At 44.3% G+C, this 25,061-nt stretch overlaps 1 protein-coding gene across 1 annotated transcript; it reads right to left on the reverse strand.

Annotated features, from left to right (window-relative positions):
* Positions 1–1,477: 1,477 nt before the first annotated feature.
* FOXN4 (forkhead box N4) lies at positions 1,478–16,680 on the reverse strand. Its single transcript, XM_050906909.1, has 9 exons — positions 16,598–16,680; positions 6,004–6,167; positions 5,023–5,138; positions 4,809–4,925; positions 4,530–4,657; positions 4,054–4,150; positions 3,759–3,966; positions 2,336–2,719; positions 1,478–1,728 (listed from the first exon to the last, which is right to left on the reverse strand). Exons 1-9 carry the CDS (start codon positions 16,678–16,680, stop codon positions 1,478–1,480), a joined length of 1,548 nt encoding a protein of 515 aa, XP_050762866.1.
* Between the last annotated feature and the right edge of the window lie 8,381 nt (positions 16,681–25,061).

Here is a 25,061-nt window from a genome sequence, read left to right on the forward strand (position 1 = left end):
TAGCCCCTGATCTTCACAACAGTGATTTTTCAAGCGAGAAGGTGCCCCGCTGGGGTGGCTCCAGCATCCTGCACCCTCCGGGTTTTTAGTACATGGACCAGCGTGGGAGAGAGGAGCCTGTGAGCACGCGGACACAATAGCGGGGACTGACAGACCCGGAAATTCTAGTAATGCACAGGAACAGAAAAAAACACGAGATATAAATATTACTTCATGGTCACAGAGGTATAAGTAGACTAAATGCTAAATTCCAACATACAGTTTGCTTTTTATATTTTCAGATGTTTCATCACATTTTTTGCAACGTATGTTTACCAAGTATAAAGCAGAACTTGAGAATTTAAAAAACTACATTAGAATCAATTTCACTTGGTTATTAGGAAAGAGACTATTATGAATTGGTATGGTACACTTACAATATTTGGTCTCTGAATTTCTTTTAAAAAACATGAGTTTCACAGTATCAAAAGTGCTTATTTAAAAGAAATGTAGTGTAACAACAGGGATTGAAATGGTTGCATTTTTGATTATGAATAATTTAGTGGATGTAAAACAGGTTACTGCAGCATTTTAAAAAATTGAACAGTGCTCAGTTTACATAATTTCTTTTCTCTTCATAACAATAAATATAAATAAATTTACAAATAGTAATACTGCCTAGCACAAGAACAGACAGAAGCACAATACACAAGACTATAAACAAATCTATATTTTTTTTTTAAAAAATCCTAAAAATAGGCATAATTCCTAAAATCTTCTAGCCAGCGATCCGTTTAATAATTCAGTAGTACCACATCCTTCACGGGGTAAGGACTTTGTTTTTAAACCTAGATGTAACAGTTGTCTGCTATGGGTTTGATTTTTCGGTTTTAGTATTTTTGCTCCTTTGTTCCTACCTCATAACAATAAATTAACAATAGTTACATCAGAAAAGTGTTAGTGGTGCAAGTGTCTCCAGAAACCGTGTGTGGTCTTTGTTCAATGGCAATAGTTATTTGGCGATTTAAGAAAAAAAAAAAAGATATACACGGTACATGATCAACCATTTTGGACTCCAACGTGGTGCTGACCAGGCCGTTGACTTGTGTTGGCTTCTCTGTGTAGGTGGTGACCAAACAGCGTCCGCATATAAGTCCAGATCACAGTGTCGATTAAATGTATTTACCTTAACCGGACTATTCTTAGCTCAGTTACATGCTAGTGAAAATTCCTGCTGATTGATGCCTTCCAGGTCCTTCTTCAGAGCTCACCAGTCCTGCAACACAAGTGTCCATGCCCCTTCCTCAGTCTTGCCACGGGTGAAAGTGGTTCTACTAGTAACGGTTTGATTTATTTTGGCATCACGCGCTGCGTCCCAGTAAACAGCCAACACGTTCCAAGCGTCTGCAGGAGGAGCTCTTTTATTGCTATCGGGTCGGATTTTAATGGCTGGGAGAAACTGGCCCCTGAGTCAGAGCTCCACGGAACGGTGCAAAACTCAGAGCAGAGCGATGGGTTTGTTGCCTTGGGGGTTCATGTACTGAGCTGCCGCTACGTTGTCCAGTGTCGTGTAAGTGGTATAAAGGCCGGTGACCTGCAGGTCTGAGAAGGAGTGATCGCTGCCGCTGGAGACGGGGGTGAGGCCAGGCGTGCCCAGGTCACAGTCTGAGAGGTGGAGCGGGGAGTTGCCGAAGGCACCCAGGGTATCGAGGCTGAAGCTGTCGTCTTTCATTTCCTCCCATATGTTACCTTTAAAAGATTAAATTCTGGTCACAGCAACGCATCCAACCCACCCGGGCACTGTGTGTAGGGGCCAGTCCGTAACTAAAGGGCTTTACCCGCTGCTTAGGACCAGTGCTGCTCGCGGATGGCACCATTTGTAGTGCAAAGGCAGTAAGTGTATCTGTTCCCCCGAATCCTCTGGTTCCAGCAGGAGTCCAGACCTTTCCGGGCAGCATCTATCTACTATGTGCTAACCAGAAACCCAGGGGCCACGCTAGGCATCGCCATGAGCCAGGGAAGTTCTCCTTTTGCAGAAGGGGAAAACCAAGGCACAAGTAGAGCTATGGTTTCCCACGGGCAGAGAGCTGTGGTGTCCCAGAGCCAGCTAGTCAGACATCCCTGCATTGCCTGCACTTGAAACCTGAAGGCAGCTTGCTGTCCCGTCTAGCACAGGGCAGAAATGCAGCGAGGAAGGCCAGGGAAGTCACGCTGCAGAGGCCGGCACCCAGCACAAGTTTTTAGCTCAGTTACATCCCAGCCCCGAGCATCCTGCTGAGGACCCTGGTTATCTATTCAGTCACTACGTAAGCACAAAATCCATGCCCTCCCCTACCCCAGCTTCCTTCTCCCGTACCTTGCAATGCAAAATCCATAATGCTTGGGTCAAGAGCATCCACCTCCGTGTTCATGTCTGCTGTCACGTTCAGGAAGTCCGGAGGCGCGCGTCCCACGGGATGGTGGGGAAGAGGGCTGCGGCTCATGTCGGGCAGAGTATGGAGAGGAGGTGTTTGCGCAGGCGCTGGCGAGTCTGGGGCGATGCGAGCCTGGGTCTGGATCTGGTGATGCAGGGGGATGGACTGCAGCGAGAGCGTCATGATCGGCTGAGGCTGCAGCTGGGAGATGGAGATTCGGCCTTGGGCTGCTGCCATGTGGTTCAGGGTGGAGACCTCAGACTCTGCCTGTTTGCTGGGCCGCCTGCAGTTCTCGGGTCTGTCAGTGATCAGCTTGTCTAGCTCCTCTGCACAAGCGATACCCATTCCCAAGGAAGAGGAGAGACAGTTTAACCCGTTTGTTCAAGCAGGGCCCGGCCAAAGCATTTCAGAAGTGAGCACAGCCACACGCTTTTGCCATAAAACCGAACAGGCAGTGTCTGTCACCGTACGAGATGCAGCACAGAAGGCAGGCTTTGACTGTGCAGAGAGCAAAGAAATGCCATCGACTTCTCCACCCTTAGCCCTTACCCTAGTCAGCTTCCATGGTTACCCCTAACTGAGCTAAAGAAATGATCACACGAGACTTACACAGAGCAGCCAAGCCACCACCGATGGCAGCTGGCCTGCAGCTGCAGAACTAAGCATCCTCAGCAGGTCTCCTGCTCATAGGGATACTCTGAATTCTGCTTGTATCTCAAATAAGATTCGTACGGGAGACTCCTGACAGTTTCAATGGCACTTTTTTTGTTTTTAAGCAAAGGAGAACGTAGTTTATCATTGATTGTATGTTACAGATTTTGCAGCAAAAAACTCCAGTTGATTTTGCCAATATTGAGCTCCTGAAAGCTTCAAAAACATGTGTCTTTATAAATAAGAACGCGAAAGTCTTAGTAAAGGGAGAGTTTTGCAGAGGAGCAGGCAAAAAAATGCATTAAAATGTGACGCTATAAATACTAACACTGGAGGCAGCATAACTCCTCAGAAGGCCTTGGATGTGCTAGATAGGTTAGCATGGGGGGAAAAGACAGTCCTTTTTGAAGCTGGGGACTGATTTGCACTGAGGGCCTCCCAAAAATCACTGTCCGTTCAGTTACCTCCTCCTGCTGTAGTGCATCGCCCTGTCGTACAACCTCGGGGCAGCAGCAATGACTTCATTCAGTGCAGAGCACGGGGTGTTTCAGCCGAGCAGCTCAGAGGAGGAGGCCGTTGCAAGGCGCAAGAGCTCTGCACTAGCCAGCACTGTTCCATATAACTTATTTCTTAAGGTTCATGCCTTCCTGGCCAAATAGCCATTTTTCCCCCTTGCCTCTCGTACACGTAGCAAAAGCATAATATAAGCCGTACCTGGGTTGGCCATGCTCCTGTGAATAGCAGCTAAGTCCTTCCGCTTCCACTTCTGCATCTCCTCTTCCATCTTGTCGATCTTGGCAGGATTGAGAGCCCACAGGCACCCTTTGCGAGAGGTGCCACTCATCTTGTTCTCCACCTTCTCAAAACACTTATTCAGAGACAGGTTGTGGCGCACAGAGTTCTTCCAGCCATCAGGGGCTGTCTGAAAGATGCAGGAGGATGTTAGCGAAACAAGCCACGAACAAAGTATTTGTGATGTTCTACTTCCACCCTTCCAGTGTCCGCATACCTTGAAGTAGGGGAAGTGCTCCTTCATGAAGCTGTAGATCTCGCTCACTGGGAGACTGCCCGTTTTGCTGTTCTTCAGCGCCATTGCAATCAAACAACTACAGGACCGAGAAATACAGGGAATAACAGATTGCGTATACTTAGCCATGATGCCTTCTTCTGGTCTAGCAACCTCTTAAGACACAAACAGCTGGCTGATCATGGGATTACCGTTCTCAAGTGCTCAGAATTCACCCTGTGATCCTGCAGATTTTACTCCTCTGTGCTATTACTCTACCTTTAGGCTGATGTCCAGGAACTAGTTTGCTTGTTCATTCCCGCTACCCCTCCGAGGCAGCTTCCACAGAACTCCTGGGCAGATGACGGGATTTTTGTTCCCTTTGAAAGGAATCAAAGACTCTCGTGCTACCACACCTACAGCGTTACAGTCATCCCAACGCAGGCTGTAGGCAATACGCTATTCTGCTCTCTACTCACCTATATGAATAGATCGGCTTGGGGTAATGCTTTGGATGCAGTTCTTGGGCAGAGTGAGGAGCCAGGCGTGGCTGGGAATAGTGTGGCTGAGTCCCATAGGATGTGTTGTAGATTGCTGCGGGGTTACACTGGATGCAGAAGGAAAAAAGGAAAATGTTGGATGCAAAATGCCCGTGGGTATGTAGGTTTAGGGATTTTTTATTGTTTTTCTTTTAAAAGAGTTCTAGATACGATCGTGGTAGGTACTTCAGGACACAGACAACAAGCGAATAACAGTACCTGTTGTGTGTTCTGTGCTAGGGCAAACACTTGCTGTGAATGAGGAGGAGGAGGAAAGAGTTGTTGCTGTGTTTGTAAACTAGGAGATGGCTGCCCACCTACAGCATACTGGCTCATCTGCTGAGATAAAGACAACAGGCGTGTCAGTCTTGAAATTACTGACATCTTTTCCTAAGAAGTGTTGCAATAATAAGCCATTGAGGCCTGCTCTTACATTTGCTCCGTGTGTTGAAATAGAATTCAGTCCCAGGATTCCCTGTGGCAGGCTGGCCTGGACATGAATCATTGCTCCAGGTGCTCCTGTCGAGTGCATATTGCTTGCCACGGGACCTTTTTTGGAGAAAGCAAAGGCAATGAATGTTCGCACGAAAGTACACTTCAGAAAAGAGAGCTGACATTTATTTTTAATAGACGCAGTTGAAAACAGCTAAGCTCTGGAGTGGATAATCACACCTCTCTGTGGCTTTCCATCCCAAAAGAACCCAGAGCATTTCACAAATTGCAAAGATGACATCAGCTGCTTCTAAAACTTGTTATGCAGGGAATGAAAGATGACAGCTGTTTAACAGTCCACAGTGGTGTTACAGACACAGTATCTCACAAAAGGAAAAAAAACCATATTCAGCACTATCTGTACTCCAGAAGGATTTCTGCTCTAAAGTAAGCAAGATGATACGCTGAGCTCTCTCAGCAGAATGCCTTAGGGAACAAGCGTGTTTACCTAAAGGATGTTCACAAAGGAAAGGCAGGCGTTCAATGAACATATGCTGTAAGTCTGTATGAAGCAAAGAGGTATGGGGTAAATAAGGTACTCTTAATTTTATCGATGTTGAAACAAACAAGAAAGACTAATTACCTAGTTTCAAAGCTGTTGAAAACCTCTGAAATGCAAGTCTTAAATACCTTGGCCCAAGTTCATGCAACAAGGCACCCGCAACTAGGCTGAGCAGAAAAGCCAAGTGGATCCTAAGAGCTCTGTTGTCCCTGCTAGGGCTCTCCACCTCTTGAAATGAAGGAAATGTATCAGCAATAGCCTTACCAGAAGACAACAGGCTCCAGGTCTTCTGACAGGAAGCGAAATGTAATGCACTTAAAAGGAATCTACTAATAGCAAAGCTAGCCTGCGTGGGGGAAAGAAAGGAGGCGGTAGGCTGTGTCGTTTAAATAGCAGTTATTTAACATCCTAACAGTTTACCTGGCTGTTGTAGCATTGCATTCTGGGCACCAAGGCTAAAATCCATTCTTCCGCTGGCCATCTGTTGTAACCGAGGAACATCAACAGATGTCAGCCACGACAAGGACTGTAAGTCACTGGGGAGGTCATCTTCACTCAGCTGGGAGGGGTCAGAAGCTAAAAGTCTGCAAAATAGCACGAAAGGTTAGCAGGGAGCGGAGATGCTGCTACACTGTCCCTGGTAAGAGGGGAGATGACTGGGATGCCGAAGCTCACGTAGGTCAGCGGGGAAAACGCGTCAGGCTGGAATTCAGTTTGCAGAATTCAGATGTGACCTTTGGTTTCACAGCTGGCTGGTTACTGTCGCCTGTTAGCTAATCACGTGGTCCTTCGCACGATCTGAAACACTTTGGTTAAGAAAACTTCTTGTGCAGCATTTGTAGAGGAAGAAGGCATAAGAACCCGGAAGAGAAACTGCCTAGAAACAAAACCAGAGCTGATTCATTATTTTCACATTTGTCAGAAATTTGCACTTGTTTGGCCTTGATGTAGAAGAAACCTGTCAGGACTTTTAACCTGACGATTTTGCATTAACCTTGAAATCAGCCAGCCTTGGAAGGAGTTTCTGTGCCTAGCTCCTCGAGGACCTGTGTGTGCTGCTGGCCTGAGCACCGGGAGAGGGCTTTTCCCAGCCAGTGCATCCCGTCGGCGGGGACGGATCAGCGGAGAGTTGCTGCATAAACGAAACTTTACAGAATGAACCGGTGATCTCTTCCATTCAGATATATGAAGTTATTGATACTTAACAAGGAACCATGAAGCATATGAAACAATTTTTAGGCCGTTTTTTGACACACTAAAGCATCAGAATGAAAAGCTAGTGACTGAGTGCACAGTAACACCCAGCCTGCCTTTAGCTGACAAAACCGAGGCATAACGACGACAGGCTGCTTTTGGTTTAAAGCTCCGGTTTTGATACGTTCTGCATGCTCCATCCCACTTGTTTTGTTTTGCTTCTGATAAGAGTGCGTGGTACAAAACTGAAATATTGGAATACATTTACAGTACTCAAAAATTCCTGTGTGGTCAAAACTCCCATTAGAGTCAATAAAAGAACTATTGCAAATGAAGGGCTAAACTACTTTTACTTATGTTAAACAGTATTACAGAAGTCATGGGTAGCTTGAGGAGTAAAGCAGTAGTTAGAACATGTCAGGAAGTTATCACTAGATACCTAGGGTAAATCCAAAGGGATTCAGGTCCAGGAAAACATCTTTCTCTTTCAGAAGAACATAGTTTAGTTGGATGTAGTTGATTTTGCTTTCAAAACAAAGGCTTTAAAGAGCTCTCTCACAGATATGTTAAAGCCAGCTGCATGCTACTAATGCGTGTTCGTTGCCAAATGACGATGCAGAAGCCTTAAATAAATCTGGTCTCTTGCTGAAGCATCTTTTATGTTTTACACGATTCTAAATCAGCTTAAAAGAACAAGGCAGAACTCTAGTGCCTGGCTGCCCAGGAGCTTTCAGCTCATCTATTCATGATTTCCAGAAACACGTATCAAAGTTCCCTAAACTATTATCTGGGAGATCTTTAAAGCAGAATGTAATTTATTTGTTTGTAAAAAGATTTTGAAAAGAAGAAAAAGGAAAAAAAAAAAACCCAACACCTGACCAGGAGCCAAAAGCTCAAATCCTGGCCAAAAAACATCTTCAAATCTCTCTCCCAGCCTACCCTGTTTTCTTTCTCCTACTGTAATTATAGTGCAATAATTAGCATTGCCATGGTTACCACTGTTCAGTTATTTTGTGAGGCCTGGGACTTAAATACATAAAAAGACTATCAGGTGACGGCTCCGCCGGCCCGGAGATTGGCTGGATTGGAAGTAAACACGAGCATTAAATGATTTGAAAACTGGGCAGGCTCATGTCGTTTGCAACAGTTGGGCCCATTCATGGGAAGCCGATAACCCATTGTGCCGCCAACGACTGCTGCCCGGTGGCACGTGGCCTCGATTGTTTTTGAGATTCTTGCTTAATTGTTTCCCCCCCCCACCCCCCCTTCCTCCTTTTTACAAACTTCACATTAATCTGGCTGAATGACAGCCGACACACAACACACATCCACATGCCATCTGGCACCCCGGTCCCTGCCAGTCCTCCCAGACAAGTCAGCTCCTTCAACAAATAACGGGGTCAGATGGGCGGCGAGGGTCAGCACCCACTGCACACGCCTCCTGTCAGGCAATGAATCCGCCACATGCCCTCGCCGCTCCTCCGCATGGGACGAGCATCTCCGCACCGGAGGACCGCGGGAGTCACGGTGGTGCTCAGCAGCCTTCCCGGCTTTAGCTTTTCGGGAAACAAAGGCCTCCGCTTCACCCTCACCCTAGGTGCACTCATCCTGGTGCTTTCGAGATGTGGGAAAGACTGGCGATACCCTGGGCACAGTTGGATGCCGTCAGAAGCTTGAACCACAACTCTCCTACTTGCCCGTTGGCATCGCGCAGCGTACCCCTCGCAGCATCCTCGAGATGCAGACCCACGCCGCTCCCTCCCTCTCGCACACACGCTGCGGATCCAAATGGGGGCAAGGAAGGTGACTGAATTTTTAAGTTGATGTAACAGTCATTAGGCTCTGCTTTAAACAGATACGAAGATGCAATAATATATAATAACTAGACAAGTGCGCGAGCCAGCTCTTTTTCCAAGACGAAGATGTTTCCTTCCCTTCCCCATCCTAGCATGGCATGGCTGTTTGAATTTGAGTTTACGGTTCTTTTAAAATCACCTCTGGCTGTTCACGTACACTTCTTTTTTTATGGATTTGTTAGTTGTCAGAATAACTGTTTTCATTAATAATGGGGAAAACAGTATATTTAATCAGAATAAAATATTTCACATTTAAGGATTATTCTTCAGGTTGTCTCCAAAAATGATGTTGAAATTTCATATGTCTTAAAAAAGGTGAAACTGCTTAAAGTATTCCCATCGCTGTCTGACAGAGGTGTTTTAAATGCCCAGATATATTCTGCAGCATAAAGCCAGCTTATCTCACAGTACACAGGCTCAATGTGTGTCCTGCTTTTAGTGAAAAAATGCTAATCTAACTGCCTCTGGAAAGAGAGCTATGCACAGTAATAATCAACATTTTAATCTCATAGGGTTCGGTCTTTCTGACCTGAAAAATTGCCTGTGCCAAGCCAACTACAAATATATAAGTACATACTGTAATACCGTGTGTACTTTGATTCCGCTCCCCTCCACCACCCTTTTCATCTCACATTTGAGGGTAAACTTCAGGAGTCAGAGATCCTGCCTTTAGATGGGTGTTCACAGCCCCTGGCACAATGGGGCACTGTAGTAAAAGCAGCCATTTCCTTTCAATGCATGTAAATGAGATAAATAGTGATACGCTATAATTAATGCACACTACTGAAAATGTCCCCAGCTGCACATTCCCCAGGGCTGTCTGGTATATACGCTGAACCGCTAAACCCCTATGAAGAAAAGGTTACAGTCACACCGAATGTGTTGCAAACATGATATTATTTTTAAAGGTGGGAAATTATGCAACTCCATTTTTACCCCTCTCCTTTCAAATCTCTGCAGGAAAACACCCTTCTGTTTCTATGTGTTTCTATCCTAGAAAGGCACCTCCATTAGTAAGAATCCATGAGATGCTGAGGATTTAAGCCCCAGTTCTCCTCTATGTATCAGAGGATGCTGGCCTCCTGTGAAAAGTGCCCTGAGAGCTATGATAGGTGATACAGAAATGCTCGGTGGTAGCATTAGTCCTTGCTATCTGCTCTATCATGCACTGCCCAAAATATTATCTAATCAGGGCAATAGATCTTGGCCACCAGCCAGCCTGCACAAAGTTCACTTTTCCGGAATCAGGAAAAATACGCCTTGGAATGAAACCCCTTTCCAGATCTCCCAATACTGAGCTCCAGACCTTCCTGCCTGCGGTCACGGAGAAATTGGACTCCTGCATTGGTTGCACATCTGACAAAGCTCACTAGAGCCTGTCAGCAGCGCAAAATCATCGGTTGGATGTACCTAAAGATATCTCTACTTTTTTTCCTCCATCAAGTACATCCTGCTGGCACAACAGCTAGCTAGATGGAATGAAATTCATTCCTGGCATAACCTTGCGGGAATCTGCAACTAACGTCAGCGTTTAATTTGAATTTATATTCATAGATCTAGCTTTACCATCTTTCCTCACACGGAGCTGTTCTAATGAGCTGGTTCTAAGGTAGTTCATCACCGCAGAAACCGCTGTCAAGGTGAACTATCCACTTCTACATTTGCAAACACCATAGTATGGTGAACTTGTCACTGGAGACCATAGGGACCGTCCCTTCGACAGCATCATAGAATAGTCTGCCAAACAAGTTTGTTAAGACTAAAGGAAAGCTCAGCAACGACAAGCATACCTTAAGGTATTTTATCTCCAGATAGTTTAGCCAATAACTGGGTGTTTCAGTTTCTGATATGGTGTGCAGAGTTACGTGTTTCTATGCATATTGCACCATTCACACTTCAGAGGACTCTGCTTGCTTGTTTGCTCTGGAGTCTGTCCCTAAAAGATATAAAGCACTCAAACTGGTTGATGTTGTAGGGCGCATCTAATGCTACAGGTTCTTTCAAAGGGATTAGTGTCCAGTGGCAACTCATCATCGCCTCCATTCTAAACAAAGTCAGACCAAACGTTGTGGTTGCATTTGGCATATTCAACTTCAACTATAGTTTTAAGATGTCTCTCACTCGATGGACAATTTTTATTACCATTGCCAGCACTGACTTCTGAGCTTTTTGCCTGTGCTTAAGTAATACAACTGTTCAACAAGTAGGAGCAATCAGGGGTGATAGATTCTTAACTAGCTGTTTGCAAAGTGTGAGTGACAATTGAAGAGGAAGAGTCCTAAGAAAACCTTTTCTTGAAGTGGTGATGAGAAACTGTTTTCTTTTGTCTGGGATTGCATAATGTCCTCAGAACAAGCGCGGTGATTTCTCATACGTAAAACAACACAAGGGAAATATTTATGTTTTGTGACTCTTCAGCTGTCTCCATGGTGAGAAGCATTCTCCGTTTTATTGAAGGAGTCAACTTCACCGTCTCCTTTTGCTCCCACTCCATCTGCTCTGCTCCTTCCCTCTACGCACTTCTCTTCCCACCTTCCTCCCCTGCAGGTGCTTTTCCCCACACGAGGTTCTGTCTTCCACACTCACAGCCACCTGCCTCTCTCCTCCCTCTTTCTGCACCAGCTCCTCTCCTGCTTCAGCCAGCAGCTCTCACTGCTGCTTTCGGTCTGCGATTCCTCTTTGCCTCTTGAAGGCACACCACCCATCCAGTCCCAAGCCACCAGCCCACCTTTCTTCTCCCTGTCTTCAAGTTCCTTGAGTAATTTCTGGCCTTGCTGGAAACAAGAACAGAAATCAGGCAGCTTTCCTGGGGCAACCAGAAAGTCTGTCCTCAGCTACAGCTCAAGAAACTTTGGATTATAGGAACCAAAACTAGTGAGGAAAAAGCAAATAACGTGATTACCCTGTCAGGTGTTGCTGTTCTCCTTTTCTTACACCATGGTTCAGAAGAGAAGATGATTCTCCAAAAACCTTCTGCTAAGGTACTTAGCGCTAACAGAACAGGCTATGGATGTGCTCCTGGAGACTTTTATACATTTCAGCTCTGAGTTTCACAACGCCTCATTACATCATTTTGGTATGAGATGAAGGGAAACTGAATTACAAGTGACCTACATGATTTGCTTAAGCCTAAGAGGAAGTTAGTAGCACTGTCAGCACTGAACTCCCAGCCACTCACTCCCTGCTGTGCTTTACCCACACAACCATCCCTAGGTTCGGATTTGCCAAATGCAGCCGGTATCTGACTCTGCAATCTGTTTTGTTAAAACAAAACAAAACAAAAAAAAAAACCAAAACAAAACCTGTGACTAATGTCGAAATAAGCTTCTCCTCGATGCAAAAATGTGGTGAAGTACCTGGCCCTACAGGAATGTTTTCTATAAAAATCAGTAGCGTTGTCTACCTGGAAAGCTATTTTTTCCTTTAACATTGCTTCAGCTACTGTTGATTAGCACTGAACTGATTTACCTGCCTGGGATCTTCTGTAGTTATTTACTCCAGTGTAAAAGGGATATAAAATATACTATCCTTCGTTTTGCACTGTTGTAAGAACACCTCTCGCTTGCATCGGTTGCTGCTGCGGTCATGCAGCAATTCTGCTTTCTGCTCATATGAGACTTTTTAAATGGGAGAGCGGGGTGCCGTGAGCATCTGAGATCTCACAGGAATGCTGAAAAAGTCCAAATTCCTTTTCTGCTTCCTTGTTTTGAACGGGAGGTCAAGCGCCTTTTTTGAGGTAAGATATGAACTCCGTTCTGGTTTCTCTGGAGGCAGACGAGCCTGAGAAGCCTGCAAGACATTGCCTGGGTACAAACCAGTCCTTCCCATCTCTGCCTGTAACTGCAAGACAATTTGAGGAGCAAGGGCCACAATATTTTATTAATACCGCTTAGCACATTTCAGGAACTGCATAGGAAACAGTTGAGCTAATCCACTTAAATCAACCCACAGTGGCCTGAGTTTGACTGATTCCTAGGAGGTTTCTCACATTTTTTTGAAAGAATGAAGCAACTACTGTGATGAAATTCCTCCGACACATCGAGTCATTATCTCACTCCCTGTCAGACACACACGGTGTCAAGGGAATGGACACTGACATTTTCTTCAGGAACAATTACGGTTTTGTTAGTTATGCATTTGTAACCTTTTGTCTGCAGAAATTTCCTTCATGCAAACTCCCAGACTCCATCCATCCCCAGTGGTGACTGTCAGGAGTCCTGAGCTGTAGCTTGCTCTCCAGAAACCAAAGTGCAAAACCAGATATGAGACTACCACTTAGGAGAGCTCAAATGTACTGTGTGACATAAGGAGAAAGACTTTCCACCTTTTTCACCACTGTCATGCAGTCACGTCCAGAATGTATGGAATACAGCGGTTGCATGTTTATGTGTCTATGCTTCTTAATATGATTTTATGCTAAACTATGCTAGCAGAAAGTAATTATTACAACAAAAATTTAATCGGACTATCTAATGAGCCCATGAAGACCAACTGGCTCATAGACCAATTTTTTAAGAACCAAAGGGACAATTAAAATGGGGTGAAGGAGGATATAGTCTACTAATATGTTGAATGATTAACGATTGAGTAACAACTTTTGATCAAAAAGATATCTATATTTAAAACAGAATTCCTGTTGAACATGTATAGAAAATGCATTGCAAGGCCTTCAAAATACTACATAAGGCTTCTATCAACTGGAAATACGTAGTAATATAAAAAAATAGAAACATGGTCCTTACACAAAATACTGAGCTGCAAAACATGAAGTTAATTTATCTTGTTGATCTAGGGTTAGCTTTACATCTTAAGTAATGTTATTTCTTCAAATAGAATTATACATTTTAGTTATTTCTTTCAAAATATAGATGCCACATTGTTACCTAGAGTGATGAGTTGATTCCTTAAATTTGGTTTTTCACATATTCCAAATAATCCATAGCAAGTTACTCTTTGTCTCCCTTCTAATGGCCTGTTTTTCATGTCATGATTTATTATGTGCTATGTAATAAACCACACATAACTGTACCTAGTTTGGCAATGGGATAGTCCCTGAGAAAAATAAGCATGCTGCTGCATTTGAAAGCCAAGAACGTTGAATTAGGATAATATTGAGCCTTCTTTGGGAGAGAACTTACAGGTCTGTAAGTGTTTTTGCAGTCTTAGTCCAGGCCCACCTTGGCCTCACATCTGCCTCCCCGGGGTTTCTATTGCTCAAGCCCTGCATATTAAATCTCATTCTGCACTTGCGTACATCATAGTAGATCTTTTACTTCTCTTGCACTGGTTATGTGTGTTAAATCAAATTAGACTGCAAAAAGACAGATTGCAGGTTTCAAGAAAAAATATTGCTTCAAGACCACAGCGTTCATGAGCTGAAGAACCTTGTTTCTCAGAGAGCAGCTCCAAGCCCACTGAAGACCACGGGAGTTCTCCACTGATTTAGTAGCCTTGGAGTTGGCTCCTGTAATTTATCATAATTTACATAGCTTTGTGCTGAAATAACCACAAGTGCACCACTGCATAATAAACTTGTAGTCTGCCTCTTGCTTTGATTTAAACATCAAAATATTTACACTAAAGCATAACGTTAGGTTATGAATTATAATTAAAAAGAATAAAATGTTAAGGGTTAAAAAAATCACAGTGTTACGATTCTCTGCTTTTATTCCCTGAAATGTAAAATGAACTCATTAGAAATATTTGCCTTTGCTACAATTATGAAAATATTGAAGTTAGCTGTGTTTTCTTTGGGAGAGTGAGAGGCATCTGCTAATATGAAGTATTACTTTGCATTGGTAGCCAGGCAGTGACAGCGCCATAAAAACACAGGCATCAGAGAAGATATGATGGCCCTTAGTCACTCCTAGACAGTGTGATGTTTTATATCTCACAGCTGCATCGTTGGGAGACATATTTTTCCAAAATCATTTTACTGTGGTGCAAATAGTGCCTGGACTTTGCATAGCAGTCTAATCCTCATCGCTACTCTATATGCTACATCAAATTTACTATAGATGCTTTGGATCCACAGAATTCAAAGGTCTGCTAAAATCAGGGATTTTTTTTTTCCCTCGTCCATTTAAAAAAAAAAAAAGAAAAGAAAAAAATCCCACAGTTTCAAACTGTAAGCATAAGCTGCATGAAAACTTATCGGTATTTGCTGAGTTGATCCCCTGCTTACACGCCCACGCACTCCCTCCCTCCCTTTTCAGTGTTTCCTCCTGCACACTCGCAGGAAAGCCTGGTCTCCTCCAAGTCCAACTGTCCCATTGAAAGATTCCAAGTGAGACAGAAGAGTATTCTCAGCAGAGCCCCAGCCTCCCACTCACTAATTGGAGGCCATTCCCCATTTTGTGGAGCCTTGATGCTCCCCCATGGAGAACTCGGGACTGTGGGTTCCAGTCTTGGACTGTGGTGACAGCAGGAGAGTAAACAGAGCTGATAGAATTTGACAGGTCTATTCTTTTCTTAAAATCATTCAGTCTAAAAGATTTTCTTTTACATAATCCAAAGTGTTTTCTCATGAAGTAGGACAAATACTGCTCTGCATTTATGGTGCAGGTCAGATTTTATGCATTTTTATCAGAATTTGCCACTATTAAATGAGGTCAAATAATTCATTTTAAAGCTGCATTAAAGAAATCACAAGTGGGTTAAAAACTTTAGTGAACTGGGATCTTTGAGTTCAAAATGTTTAACAGAGAATTGAAAGTAGTTTTTAAAAGCAGCTAACTTCTGAATAAGAGAAGTTACAATTCCTTTACTGGCAGTAAGATAAATCCTATCTTTCTCCCCAAAAAAGAGTGTTTTTTCTGCAGCTATGAGTTAAAGAATAGTTCTCTCCATAAAAAGGGTCTTTGTTAAGGTGGTACGTTCTTCAGGGCACTGAAGATACAGACTTAAATGTAAGTACCCAGAAGTCTCTCTCATACACACCCTTCATTAAATACCGAATAATTTCTTTACAAATATTTACATAGCCAACAAAAATGCCTAGAGCAAACAGTGCTTTAATAAACAGCAAAACAGAGTTCCACAAACCTTTTTCCACAGTGCCTTCAGAGAGTATAACAAATCACTTGTTGAGCTGCAAGAGGCTGCAGTGCAGTGTTTGCATTTTGAATAGAGAGAGGCTGATAGAAGAATACCTGCGGCAGACCACTTTTACCCATAGAAATGGGTGAAAACACCCTCAGGCTGGGAGGAGGGCGATAGTCTCTCACTCCTCATTTTAAAACAAGAATTTTTTTTTTTTTTTTTTTTTTTTAAACTGTGAGAACTGGATCGTGTTCTGCTATTCTGTATTTCTTGGAACTTTGCATCATGTGACAAGATGTAACCTAACTTAACCCAGTGCACTGTAATTCATGCAGAACTATGCCGTGACTTCTAACAATACTTTTAAACAATACATGGATGCGTAGTGGTATAGGTAAATTATCAAAGGCTGTTGACAAAGCCAGGTTTGTTCCCCCCAATATTAGAAGACCTTTGACATGTCAGCGTTTTGGAGTACTACATAAGTACTTGTTTTAATGAAAAGCTCTTCTAGTGTCTATTGCACTTGATTTAGTCTCTCCATGACTGCTTCATAACAATGCAAAATGTGATCTGAAAGGGAACTTTTAAATAATTATTATTTAACAAGAATATCCTTCTCTGGTAACACCATACAGTAGAGAGAGTTTACTGGAAGGTCAACCCAAGGCTTTGAAGGTGTATTTATCAAACAAAGTTTAGTATCAAAATACTTTAAACAGGAATGCTTCTAAATAAGTAATGCATTGTAATGGGTCACCAGCTTAGAAATCTAATTTAGAGTGGAGAAATAATGCAGTTAACTTGAAAAAAAAAAAAAGTTGATTTCTATATGCTAAGGGATTTTTTTAGGAAATGAGAAAACATCAGTTAGAAGGCTGTGACAGTGCAGTGCATATTTTTGAAATCGATAAATGCCTCACCTGTACTCCTGTGAAGGGTGGTGATTTTGCCCTGAATTCCTAATGATTCCTGACATTATGGACGGGATATCACTTTCTATCATCTCCTTGGCAAAAGACAAGAAAACAGAAAGAAGCCGTTCAGGCAGGAGTAGCTATCCAGCACTTCAGCAGCGGGCAGGAGACAAGAAAATCCCAACTGAAACCCAGGACTATAGGAAAGTAAAGCCCAACTTACATTACCTTTACCTCCAGGCGCACTGGTTTTATTTGGGCCAGGCAATGCAGTAAAATGTTTGACGGGGGGGGGGGGCAAAAAAAACCCAAAAACAAACTCAGAATGGGAACCTTGCCCCGGATGGAGGGAGCATCTATCGACTGCGGGCACGGCGGGGCAGTTCGGATGTCAGGAGGCTGTCGGTACCGGGAGCACCGGAGTCAGCCGGGGAACGCTCCCGTCTCGGGGTTGCTCTTAAACTCCCATAAAAGCATCCGCGTAGCGTTTAGGGAAAGCAAGCTGCGGTAGCAATGGTCTCAGTGTGCCCAGGCCGCCCTCAGGGAAGAGGGGAGCCCGGGGGAACCGAGCCCCGCAGCCCGCGGAGCTGCCCGAGGGCGCTCCCGAGCCCTTCGCGGCTGCGGCCCGGCAGCCGGCCGGCAGCGAAGGAGGATCCCCGCCGCCCCGACACCCCGCACCCCGGCCTGCCCGCACCTCCCGGCCGAGCGCTCCTTCCTCCTTTCACAAACCTGGCGGGCCGCGGCCCGTTGGCCCGGCCGGACCTCCGCGGCTGCGGCCCGGCGCGGCGGGGTCTCCCTCTGAGGGGGGGAGAAGGGGGGAGCTGGCCCTGAGGGGGATGGAGGAGCAGCCGGCGGCGGCAGCGGCAGCGGCGGCGGCTCGGAGCCGCGGCGAGTCGGTGGCGGGGCCGGGCTCCAGCCCGTTTTTAAATTTCCCTCTCAGGAGCTGTCCAGCCTGGAGCATGCGCGGCCGGGGGCCGCCCGCAGGGTCAGGGCCGGGGCAGGGCCGGGGGAGAGCGGCGTTTCCCGGCAGCCGCCGCAGCGTTGAACGGCCCCCGCGTCCGTTCGCTCCCCCCCCCCCCCCCCACCACCCCCACCACCCCCAGGCCCGCCCCGCCAGCGCCCGGGGGACCTGGCCATGGGGAGGGCGAACGGGCTGGGCAGGGGAATTTAAAAAAAAAAAAAAAAAAAAAAAAAAAAAAATTAAAAAAAACCCCAACAACCCAACTTCTTGCAACTTTCCAGAGAGAGCAAGGGGGAGGGGGACCCACCCAGCGCGTTCAAAGCGGCACCGGCGGTTTCAGCGCGGGGGGGGGGGGAGATAAATGTGTGATGGGGAGCGGGGCGGGGGCCGCCCTGGGGACCGCCGCGGCCCCGGCGCAGAGCCGCCCGCCGCCGGAGCTGGGGCAGCGCCTCGGAAGGAGGTTGCGCCGGTCCCCGGTGCCCGCAGACCCCGCTCGGCCGCGGCGGGAAGGGGTGGGAGGCAGCGCCTGGGTCCGCCTCTCCCCGCCCGCCGCCGGCCCTCGCCTTCCCCGCCGCTGGGCCCGCCGTCCCTAGGTTCGGCCTCCGCTCCCTGCCCCTCCGCGGGAAGGTGCCCGGGAGCGGCCGGCAGACCCTCCTTCAGGCGGGCCCGGCGGCGGGCAGCCCCCGGTGGACGCGGGGAGGCGCTGTGCCGCCCGTCCCGCCGCCTCCTCAGCGGTGAGGGGGGCTGCAAGGCTGGGCTGTGAGGAAACCGGCCCAGCGCTGGCTGCCGGAGGGGGGAGAAGATGGCTTCCCGGGCGGGGAGCTGGGACCTGCAGAGGGGGGAGAGGAGGAAGCGTGTCCCTGCCCGCATGGAGAGGGGACGGCTCGCCCCGTGGGCCTGCAGGCGGGGAGGCGAGAGGGCTTTCCCCGTTGTGGGGTGGGCAGAGGCTGAGGGGAAGCGCTCCTCTCCCTGGTAGGGCAGGAGGGCGCCCATGGGGACGGAGGGTGGTGGGGCTGGGGGTGCCAGGAGGGCACTGGGTGGTCTGGAGACCAGGCCGCAGGGTGCCTTGTAGGCCTGGGTGGGCACCTTTATTTAGCTACGTTAATACATAAAACATAAATAAGAAATAGAAGAACTCATTCTGACAGCCATACTTCTACTTCCTCTCTCACCAGAGGCTTTTTCAGGGTGGTGCACCCATCAGACAGTGAAGTGTGACGGTAAAGGCGTGAGTTGAGGAGAGCGTTGCCTCCACGTACCAGAGAGATGGGAGTGAAACGGCTGAACCAAGGTCAAACTCCATGTCAGCGGAGGGTCAGCCCCAGAAACTATTGGCCTGGACTTGCCGGGTCTTTTCTTGAGACCAGGTTTTTCTTCCTGCGAGCCCATCATCAAAACAGGTACCGGCCTTACTTGTCATGAAAGGTGGCCTTTATGTAGAAGCAGTTTGAAATCAGTGATGAAACCAGGTCATTTGGACCCTGCGTAGCAAAGCATAAATGTGGAAATACTTTACAGATACTTGCAGAATGAAAACCCAGAAGACTCACAAGAAATTTATTTCCTTATGCTTGACAGTTTACCACACAGTATAGAGGGAATGAAACGTGAAGACAGGGGAGATCTTTTGTTCTGCTCTTAATGAGAATCTGTTCACTTTGATGAGCATCAAATCGCTCTCTGTTAATTACTGTCAATAGAAATGGAGAGTAATCAATACTTCTCAGCATCAAGGCCTATACCAGGCACATCTGGAGAACCGAAAAGCAGAATAAAAGAAAAAGTCATAGTACTGCTAGAGCCTAAGGCATAGAGTTTGCACAGTTGCAAGTGTTCCCTTAATTACAGTGATATATTGTGCCGTTTTTGTAACTTATTACAAGGTCATCTTATAGTCGTTATATACTTAACCTTGTAACTTAAAAAATGCTTTTTTTAAAAATGCATTTCTGTAGCTTAATATTTGCAGGAGGGGTAAAGATAAAACACGCCATTTCTTTTAGACTTTCTTGGAATCTGCTCAAGCCATTGTGTTGAACTTTTCGCTTGACTGGTTTCCTTGTAGCAATACATTCAGTGCACAGATTCGTTTCTCTCATTCAGGTGATTTGCATACCTCCTGCTTGGAAGGGCCAGATTATAACAGGTAAGGAGTAGAAGGGTGGCTTATACCCGTCTTGCTCACTAGGGGAGCTTAAACTGAAACGCAAAGGGATAATTAGTTCTCCGAACACTTAGAAGAGTACATAGCAAGTTGCAACAAGGAACGTTCTAGTAAAATATTACGAAGAAAGTTTTCACAATGAGGGTAGTCCGGCATTGCAGCGGGGCACAGAGGGATGGTGAGTCTCTGCCCTTGGAGATACTCAGAATTTGACTGGACAGAGCTCTGAGCAAATCGATCTGTTTTGGCCCTGCTTTGGGCAGAGGTTTGGAGCAGAGACCTCTGGAGGTCCCTTCCAACCTAAATTACTCGGTGACTCCATAACGGTGACATGTAGTACTCCTTGGGAAACACACACATGAATATTTGCAGGCTGGAGTTTTCGTGACTGTTAAGCAGAGCAGCTGGTGGAGTCTGCCAGTTACCAGCTAAAACACTGTAAAAATTATCGAACAGTTTTAAAAGCAGAGTTTCCTCAATAAGCAGCTGGCCTTAGAAGTTACCGTGCGTGTTTTTGCTGTTACTTCCATATATTTTTCCAGAAATTCTTCGACTGTTCTATGTTATGTCATGTCGGCTCCAAGTTTGAATGCAGGTAAACTGTGAATTGATGATTGGAATTAGAGAGACTGACTGTAGCCAATTTTTCCTTGTTTTAGGTGTTTTCTCACCAGTTAATGTTACACTGGAGACATTATGCTGTCCAAAAGCATAGCATGAAAAGAAATATCGGTGTGTATTGTTTTCTTACATACATTAGCTGGGTTCCTTTACGTGATTTAAAATGAGAGAGTACAAGATACGGACAATTGCTGTTTTCATTTATAGTCTTGTCTAGGTTAAGGAATAGAGCAAGTTCACCTGACACAACTGAAGTTATTTTTACAGTGAATATTAGCAGAGAAATGTGTATTAGGTATTTCTATTCATCCAATTTCTATCTAATTTATTTTGGTGACATGTAAAATCACATGTAGCCTTTAAAGTAACATAATGTTCAGCAAATAAATTCTTCCTTTCTTTGGAGTAACTAGTTTGTAGCAAATAATGAGATAAAACAACAGAGGCAAAAGAGGGATTTGCTTTGTAAAGGCATTGACTTTCTTGTGTGTGAATTTCTCCTAAAATTATCTTGAATTTCTATAGACTATCATTTAAACTGTAGTAGCTTCCTTTGGATGATGAACTGAATTCATTTTGCTACCAGCTGAGGTCATCATAAAACAAGTTTGTTTTATTTTCCACACTCTCAAGCATGCTTTAGGAGACAAGTCAAAAAAAAGCAAGGGAGAGTTGAGGAACCCTCAAAAGGAGAGATTTATGAGAAGTCTGTGAAGACTTTGATGACCTCTGTGTTCCATCTTGTCAGGCTGTAAAATCAATATTTCCCCCACCTCAGACCAATTTGGACTGGGACTCACGGTTTCTATGTTGAACCCAGCATGGCTGAAAAGCAGCATCATCTTTCTTGTAAAAGGACATTAGCGTGTCCTGACCCTCGATCTTCTTACTCCTCGCTTGGCATGTGTTCTGATTATAGTTTTCATCCTTCTTCAGCTGAGTATCTAAAATGTGTGGAGAAAATAATGATGTGAATTAAGATCAGTGCCCCGTATTTAGTGAAATGGGGTGCTTCTAAAAGCGGTTAGTGCTTCTTAAAAAGGAATCATTTCCTTGCACACTTCAAGCCAACTTTGTTTTATGTGAAAGAGTGGATTCTTTGGCTCCTTCTTTATTTACCCAGTGCCTTTACAATTCATCCCTCCATTCCCCTCCGTACAAAAGTGAAATATTCTATTTACATTTTAAACTGCAACTTCATCATGCAAATTCTCAGTCCCTGAACAAGATGGGAAGTACGTTATACTTCATCCCCCTACCAGTGCACAGATTCTAAGTTTGTGTTTGTATTCTTTCCCTCAGAAATAAAAAGCAGCTATTTCAATTACCCAAAGGTTCTTTTCCCGAGACATGTGCATTCATATCTGAATGAAACTAATGTGCAAGTGGATTCCGTACAACCCATTTTAAATACAGGCAACTTTACAAGCTTCCTCCTTTTATTACAATGCAAAAGCACTGACCGTTTTTTTATTTTAGAATACTGTATTGTAACAAATTATACTTAAAAATCATTTAGTGTGAAATTGCAGATTAATCTCATGGGGATGGGGTTTTAGCACTCCTCTAGCCACTTGGGAGCATACAGATGGTGAATCTGAGTTTTACAAAAGGCACAATCACTGATTACATGCATGGATGTAACGGACAAAAAGGCCTTCCTCACGGCTAAGGTAAGGAAAATACACTGGAGGTCCTAGCGCCTGGCTCGTTCAGAGAAAGCTACATTTTAAAATGCCTTTACTTGAAACTTGAAAAGTTTCATAATATGTATCACAAACAAAGGGAAACCTGCTTTTTACTCCCTTTAGGATCCCATTTTTACTTCCTAAGGCAATTACTACTTTTCTTACTCTTTTTGTTGTTGTTGTTTTGCTTTGTTTTATTGCATCTTTAGGCAACAAACAAACGGTGATTCCTTTAGAAGGCGTTTGGCAGCTTCTAACTATCACTGTCCTTGTTACTAAAACTAATGCCTGCTGTTCTCTATTTAGCAGGGAGAAAGTTGTCTTGCTCTGTGTGAAGTGCCGGTAGTCTGGCCGTAAGAAATTAATCTTCATCCTCATGAAGATGATATTGCTGCCCTGTATAGCCATGAAGTTAAAACTGCCATCTGACCTACTCACTGATTTTAATGTAAACCCGTTAATACTTAGGAACAAAATCCATCATGTTGTGTAATCCATCGTAGTGTGTCTGGGTTCATTAGGGTAAGGTGCGTCATCAGAAGGAGAAGCTTCTTTGCTGGTATCCCAACTTAGTTTTTCAATGAGTTAAGATGCAGTTTTTAGAATATGGTGTTACTGAATAATTCTGAAGTTTAGAAGAAAAATCAGTTGGGGATAGCTGCTCTGTTTACCTCAACTTTTCTCATCATACTTATACGTGTCTTAGAATTTCTCTAAAATACTAAACAAAACTATATATTTGATATGTAATTTCTTTTGAGGCTGAAACCATCTCACTACTGTACATTTGCAGAGTGCCTGAAAAAATGGGCCTGGGGCTCCTAAATGCCCCTGGAACACCACTAATACCGAGCCGTTATGATACGCGCTTTAAGAGCTGGCAGAACCACAAAACCAGACCCACTAGGACACACAAAGCCTGACAATCTGTTTGTAATTTAGCCACTTAAACCTAAGCATAGCACTATTTTATCTGTGTGAGTGGACTACAAGAATATTTTGCCTTGATACGTGTCTATTTTGGGGCAAAACATGGTTTATAGATAATGTAATTGTGCAGTGCAATGGTTACTATATACAGTATTATGCAGCAAGTGTTGTGACACGAGAATTCTGGTTGGCTGGCATGTTTTCCACCACTTCAAATGTCCAACGTAATTGCTCTTATCACAGGCTGTTAGCAGATTTTAACCCTCAAAATTTCATTAACGAGAAAGCGATCTCTGAGAAATGTAGTTTTAGTGTATTTTCACTTAGCCTCCAGCAAAATAGTTACTTTCAGAAGTACAGTGCCTAATACAAGATTGTAGAAATGAGAAAAATCAGGACTGAAGCTAAAATTGCTTCCTTGAACCATTCTGTTGTCTGTAGATAGCGTGCCGTGTATGACAATTAGTATCAGCATGTGCAGAAGGTAATATCCCTTCTTAAAACATGTAGGTGCAAAAGGTTGGAATAAAAACTTATTGTCACCCTGAATTTTTAATGTCCTAAATTTAGACAGTGAAGTTGGAACAAATCCTTGTACTATGTAAGCATAGTATTAGTGCTTTTATTTTGCATTTTGGGGATAAAATGTATACTTTTAAAATTATCTTTTTTTCAAATATAGAAGGGAATCAATATGCTGCTGGCTGATGGATGTAATTTACAGTGTACTTTGTCATTGAAAGAAACTATTTCAGCAAGAGACCATGCTGCAGACAAAATCGCCAGTTTTGATCTCTTTTTTGGTCTTTTGTAGACTGCAGTTTATTTACAGCTGAAGAACACAGCAGAGAATCGTGTGTAGGTCTCACTTATTTCTTCACCGTAGTAATGAGCTTTTCCTAAAATAATATTCCTGATTGTTTTCAGCAAATCTCCATGGATTGTGTTGTGCAGATAATGACAATGAATGCTTTTATCTATACCTATGCTCACATAAAGTTTTTCCTTTTTGTAGATGAAAAGTTAGGGAAGAAGAAAAAGGAAAACTTTGCTTTCAGCTTTGCGTAAATATACAACTTTTTGTCACAGAAGCAATGAACGTTGACTACATAAGTACGTTGGGAAATTCGTCTCTGAGGGCTATTTGTTGCCTCAGTTGGAGGCACAGCTGAATCTTCAGCCCTTGAAAGACTAAATCAGTTGCTGCACACAGTGAGGGACACCTGGAGCATAACCGATTAGCGTCAGAGAGAGCCCAGTCTGGTCCACCTTGCTTCCCAGCAAGGTTGCTGTGATGTCTAACCTTGACGGAGTGGAATTAAGTTTGCCCAGTATGTTACGCGCTGAGCTGCACAGAGAGACGGGCATCATCTGAAGATCGCAGTCTGGCCACATTCAAACTGGTATGTCTTACATAGAAACGTAGTGACAAGACAACAGCTAGAGAAAGGCCAAAGTCTAGTTTGGGGTTTAAGATTTTGCAGAACTCAAATCTTCTTGATCGCATTAAGTTTATTAACCATGACTAGAAATACTCAAGTAGAGTACTCTTTGAGGTTTCTGGAGAAAAATGTTAATAACAAATACACAGTTTTTCCTTGGTTTCTATTTCTGCAATATTTTCAGCATATACACTGACACATTTTATCTCAAATAAAAAATAACACCCGTAGGATGTCAGGGTAATACTCTAAATGTGTAAAGCCCAAATACAGTATGATAAAGGACTTTCATAACCTGTGACAGAACGATTGATTTCCGTTTTCTTCCTAGCTTCTGTAAATCTTAGGTGAATACGTAACTAGATTTATGCATGTACCGTACCTTATAAAAGCAAATCTACTTTCCTGCCAGTCGTTGAAGAACATCGGGTGGTTTCTGGGATTCCTGGTTCTGCGTATGCGAGTATTTGCATAACTGTAATTTTACAGGTGGAAGTATCCTGCAGAAACCAACACTGTGACAATTCCTTTGAAGTCAGTGAGACTATCCACATGAGCGAAGATAAGCACATACATATTTTTCTAAGGATCTAAGACTGACAATTTAAGATCCCTTCTCTTAATAAGGCCATCATCAAAATAACATAATCAAGAAGTAGTCAGT

The sequence above is a fragment of the Gymnogyps californianus genome, chromosome 16 (genome assembly GCF_018139145.2).
Source record: "Gymnogyps californianus isolate 813 chromosome 16, ASM1813914v2, whole genome shotgun sequence".
In the NCBI taxonomy this organism is placed as follows: Eukaryota; Metazoa; Chordata; class Aves; order Accipitriformes; family Cathartidae; genus Gymnogyps; species Gymnogyps californianus.

Excerpts from the sequence above, each read along its gene's own strand:
- FOXN4 (XM_050906909.1), bottom strand. The coding sequence starts at position 16,680 with ATGATAGAAAGTGATATCCCGTCCATAATGTCAGGAATCATTAGGAAT. Across the intron at positions 4,926-5,022 it reads TTTCAACACACGGAGCAAAT|ATGAGCCAGTATGCTGTAGG; the intron begins GTAAGAGCAGGC and ends TTATCTCAGCAG. Across the intron at positions 3,967-4,053 it reads AGCACTTCCCCTACTTCAAG|ACAGCCCCTGATGGCTGGAA; the intron begins GTATGCGGACAC and ends TGCATCTTTCAG.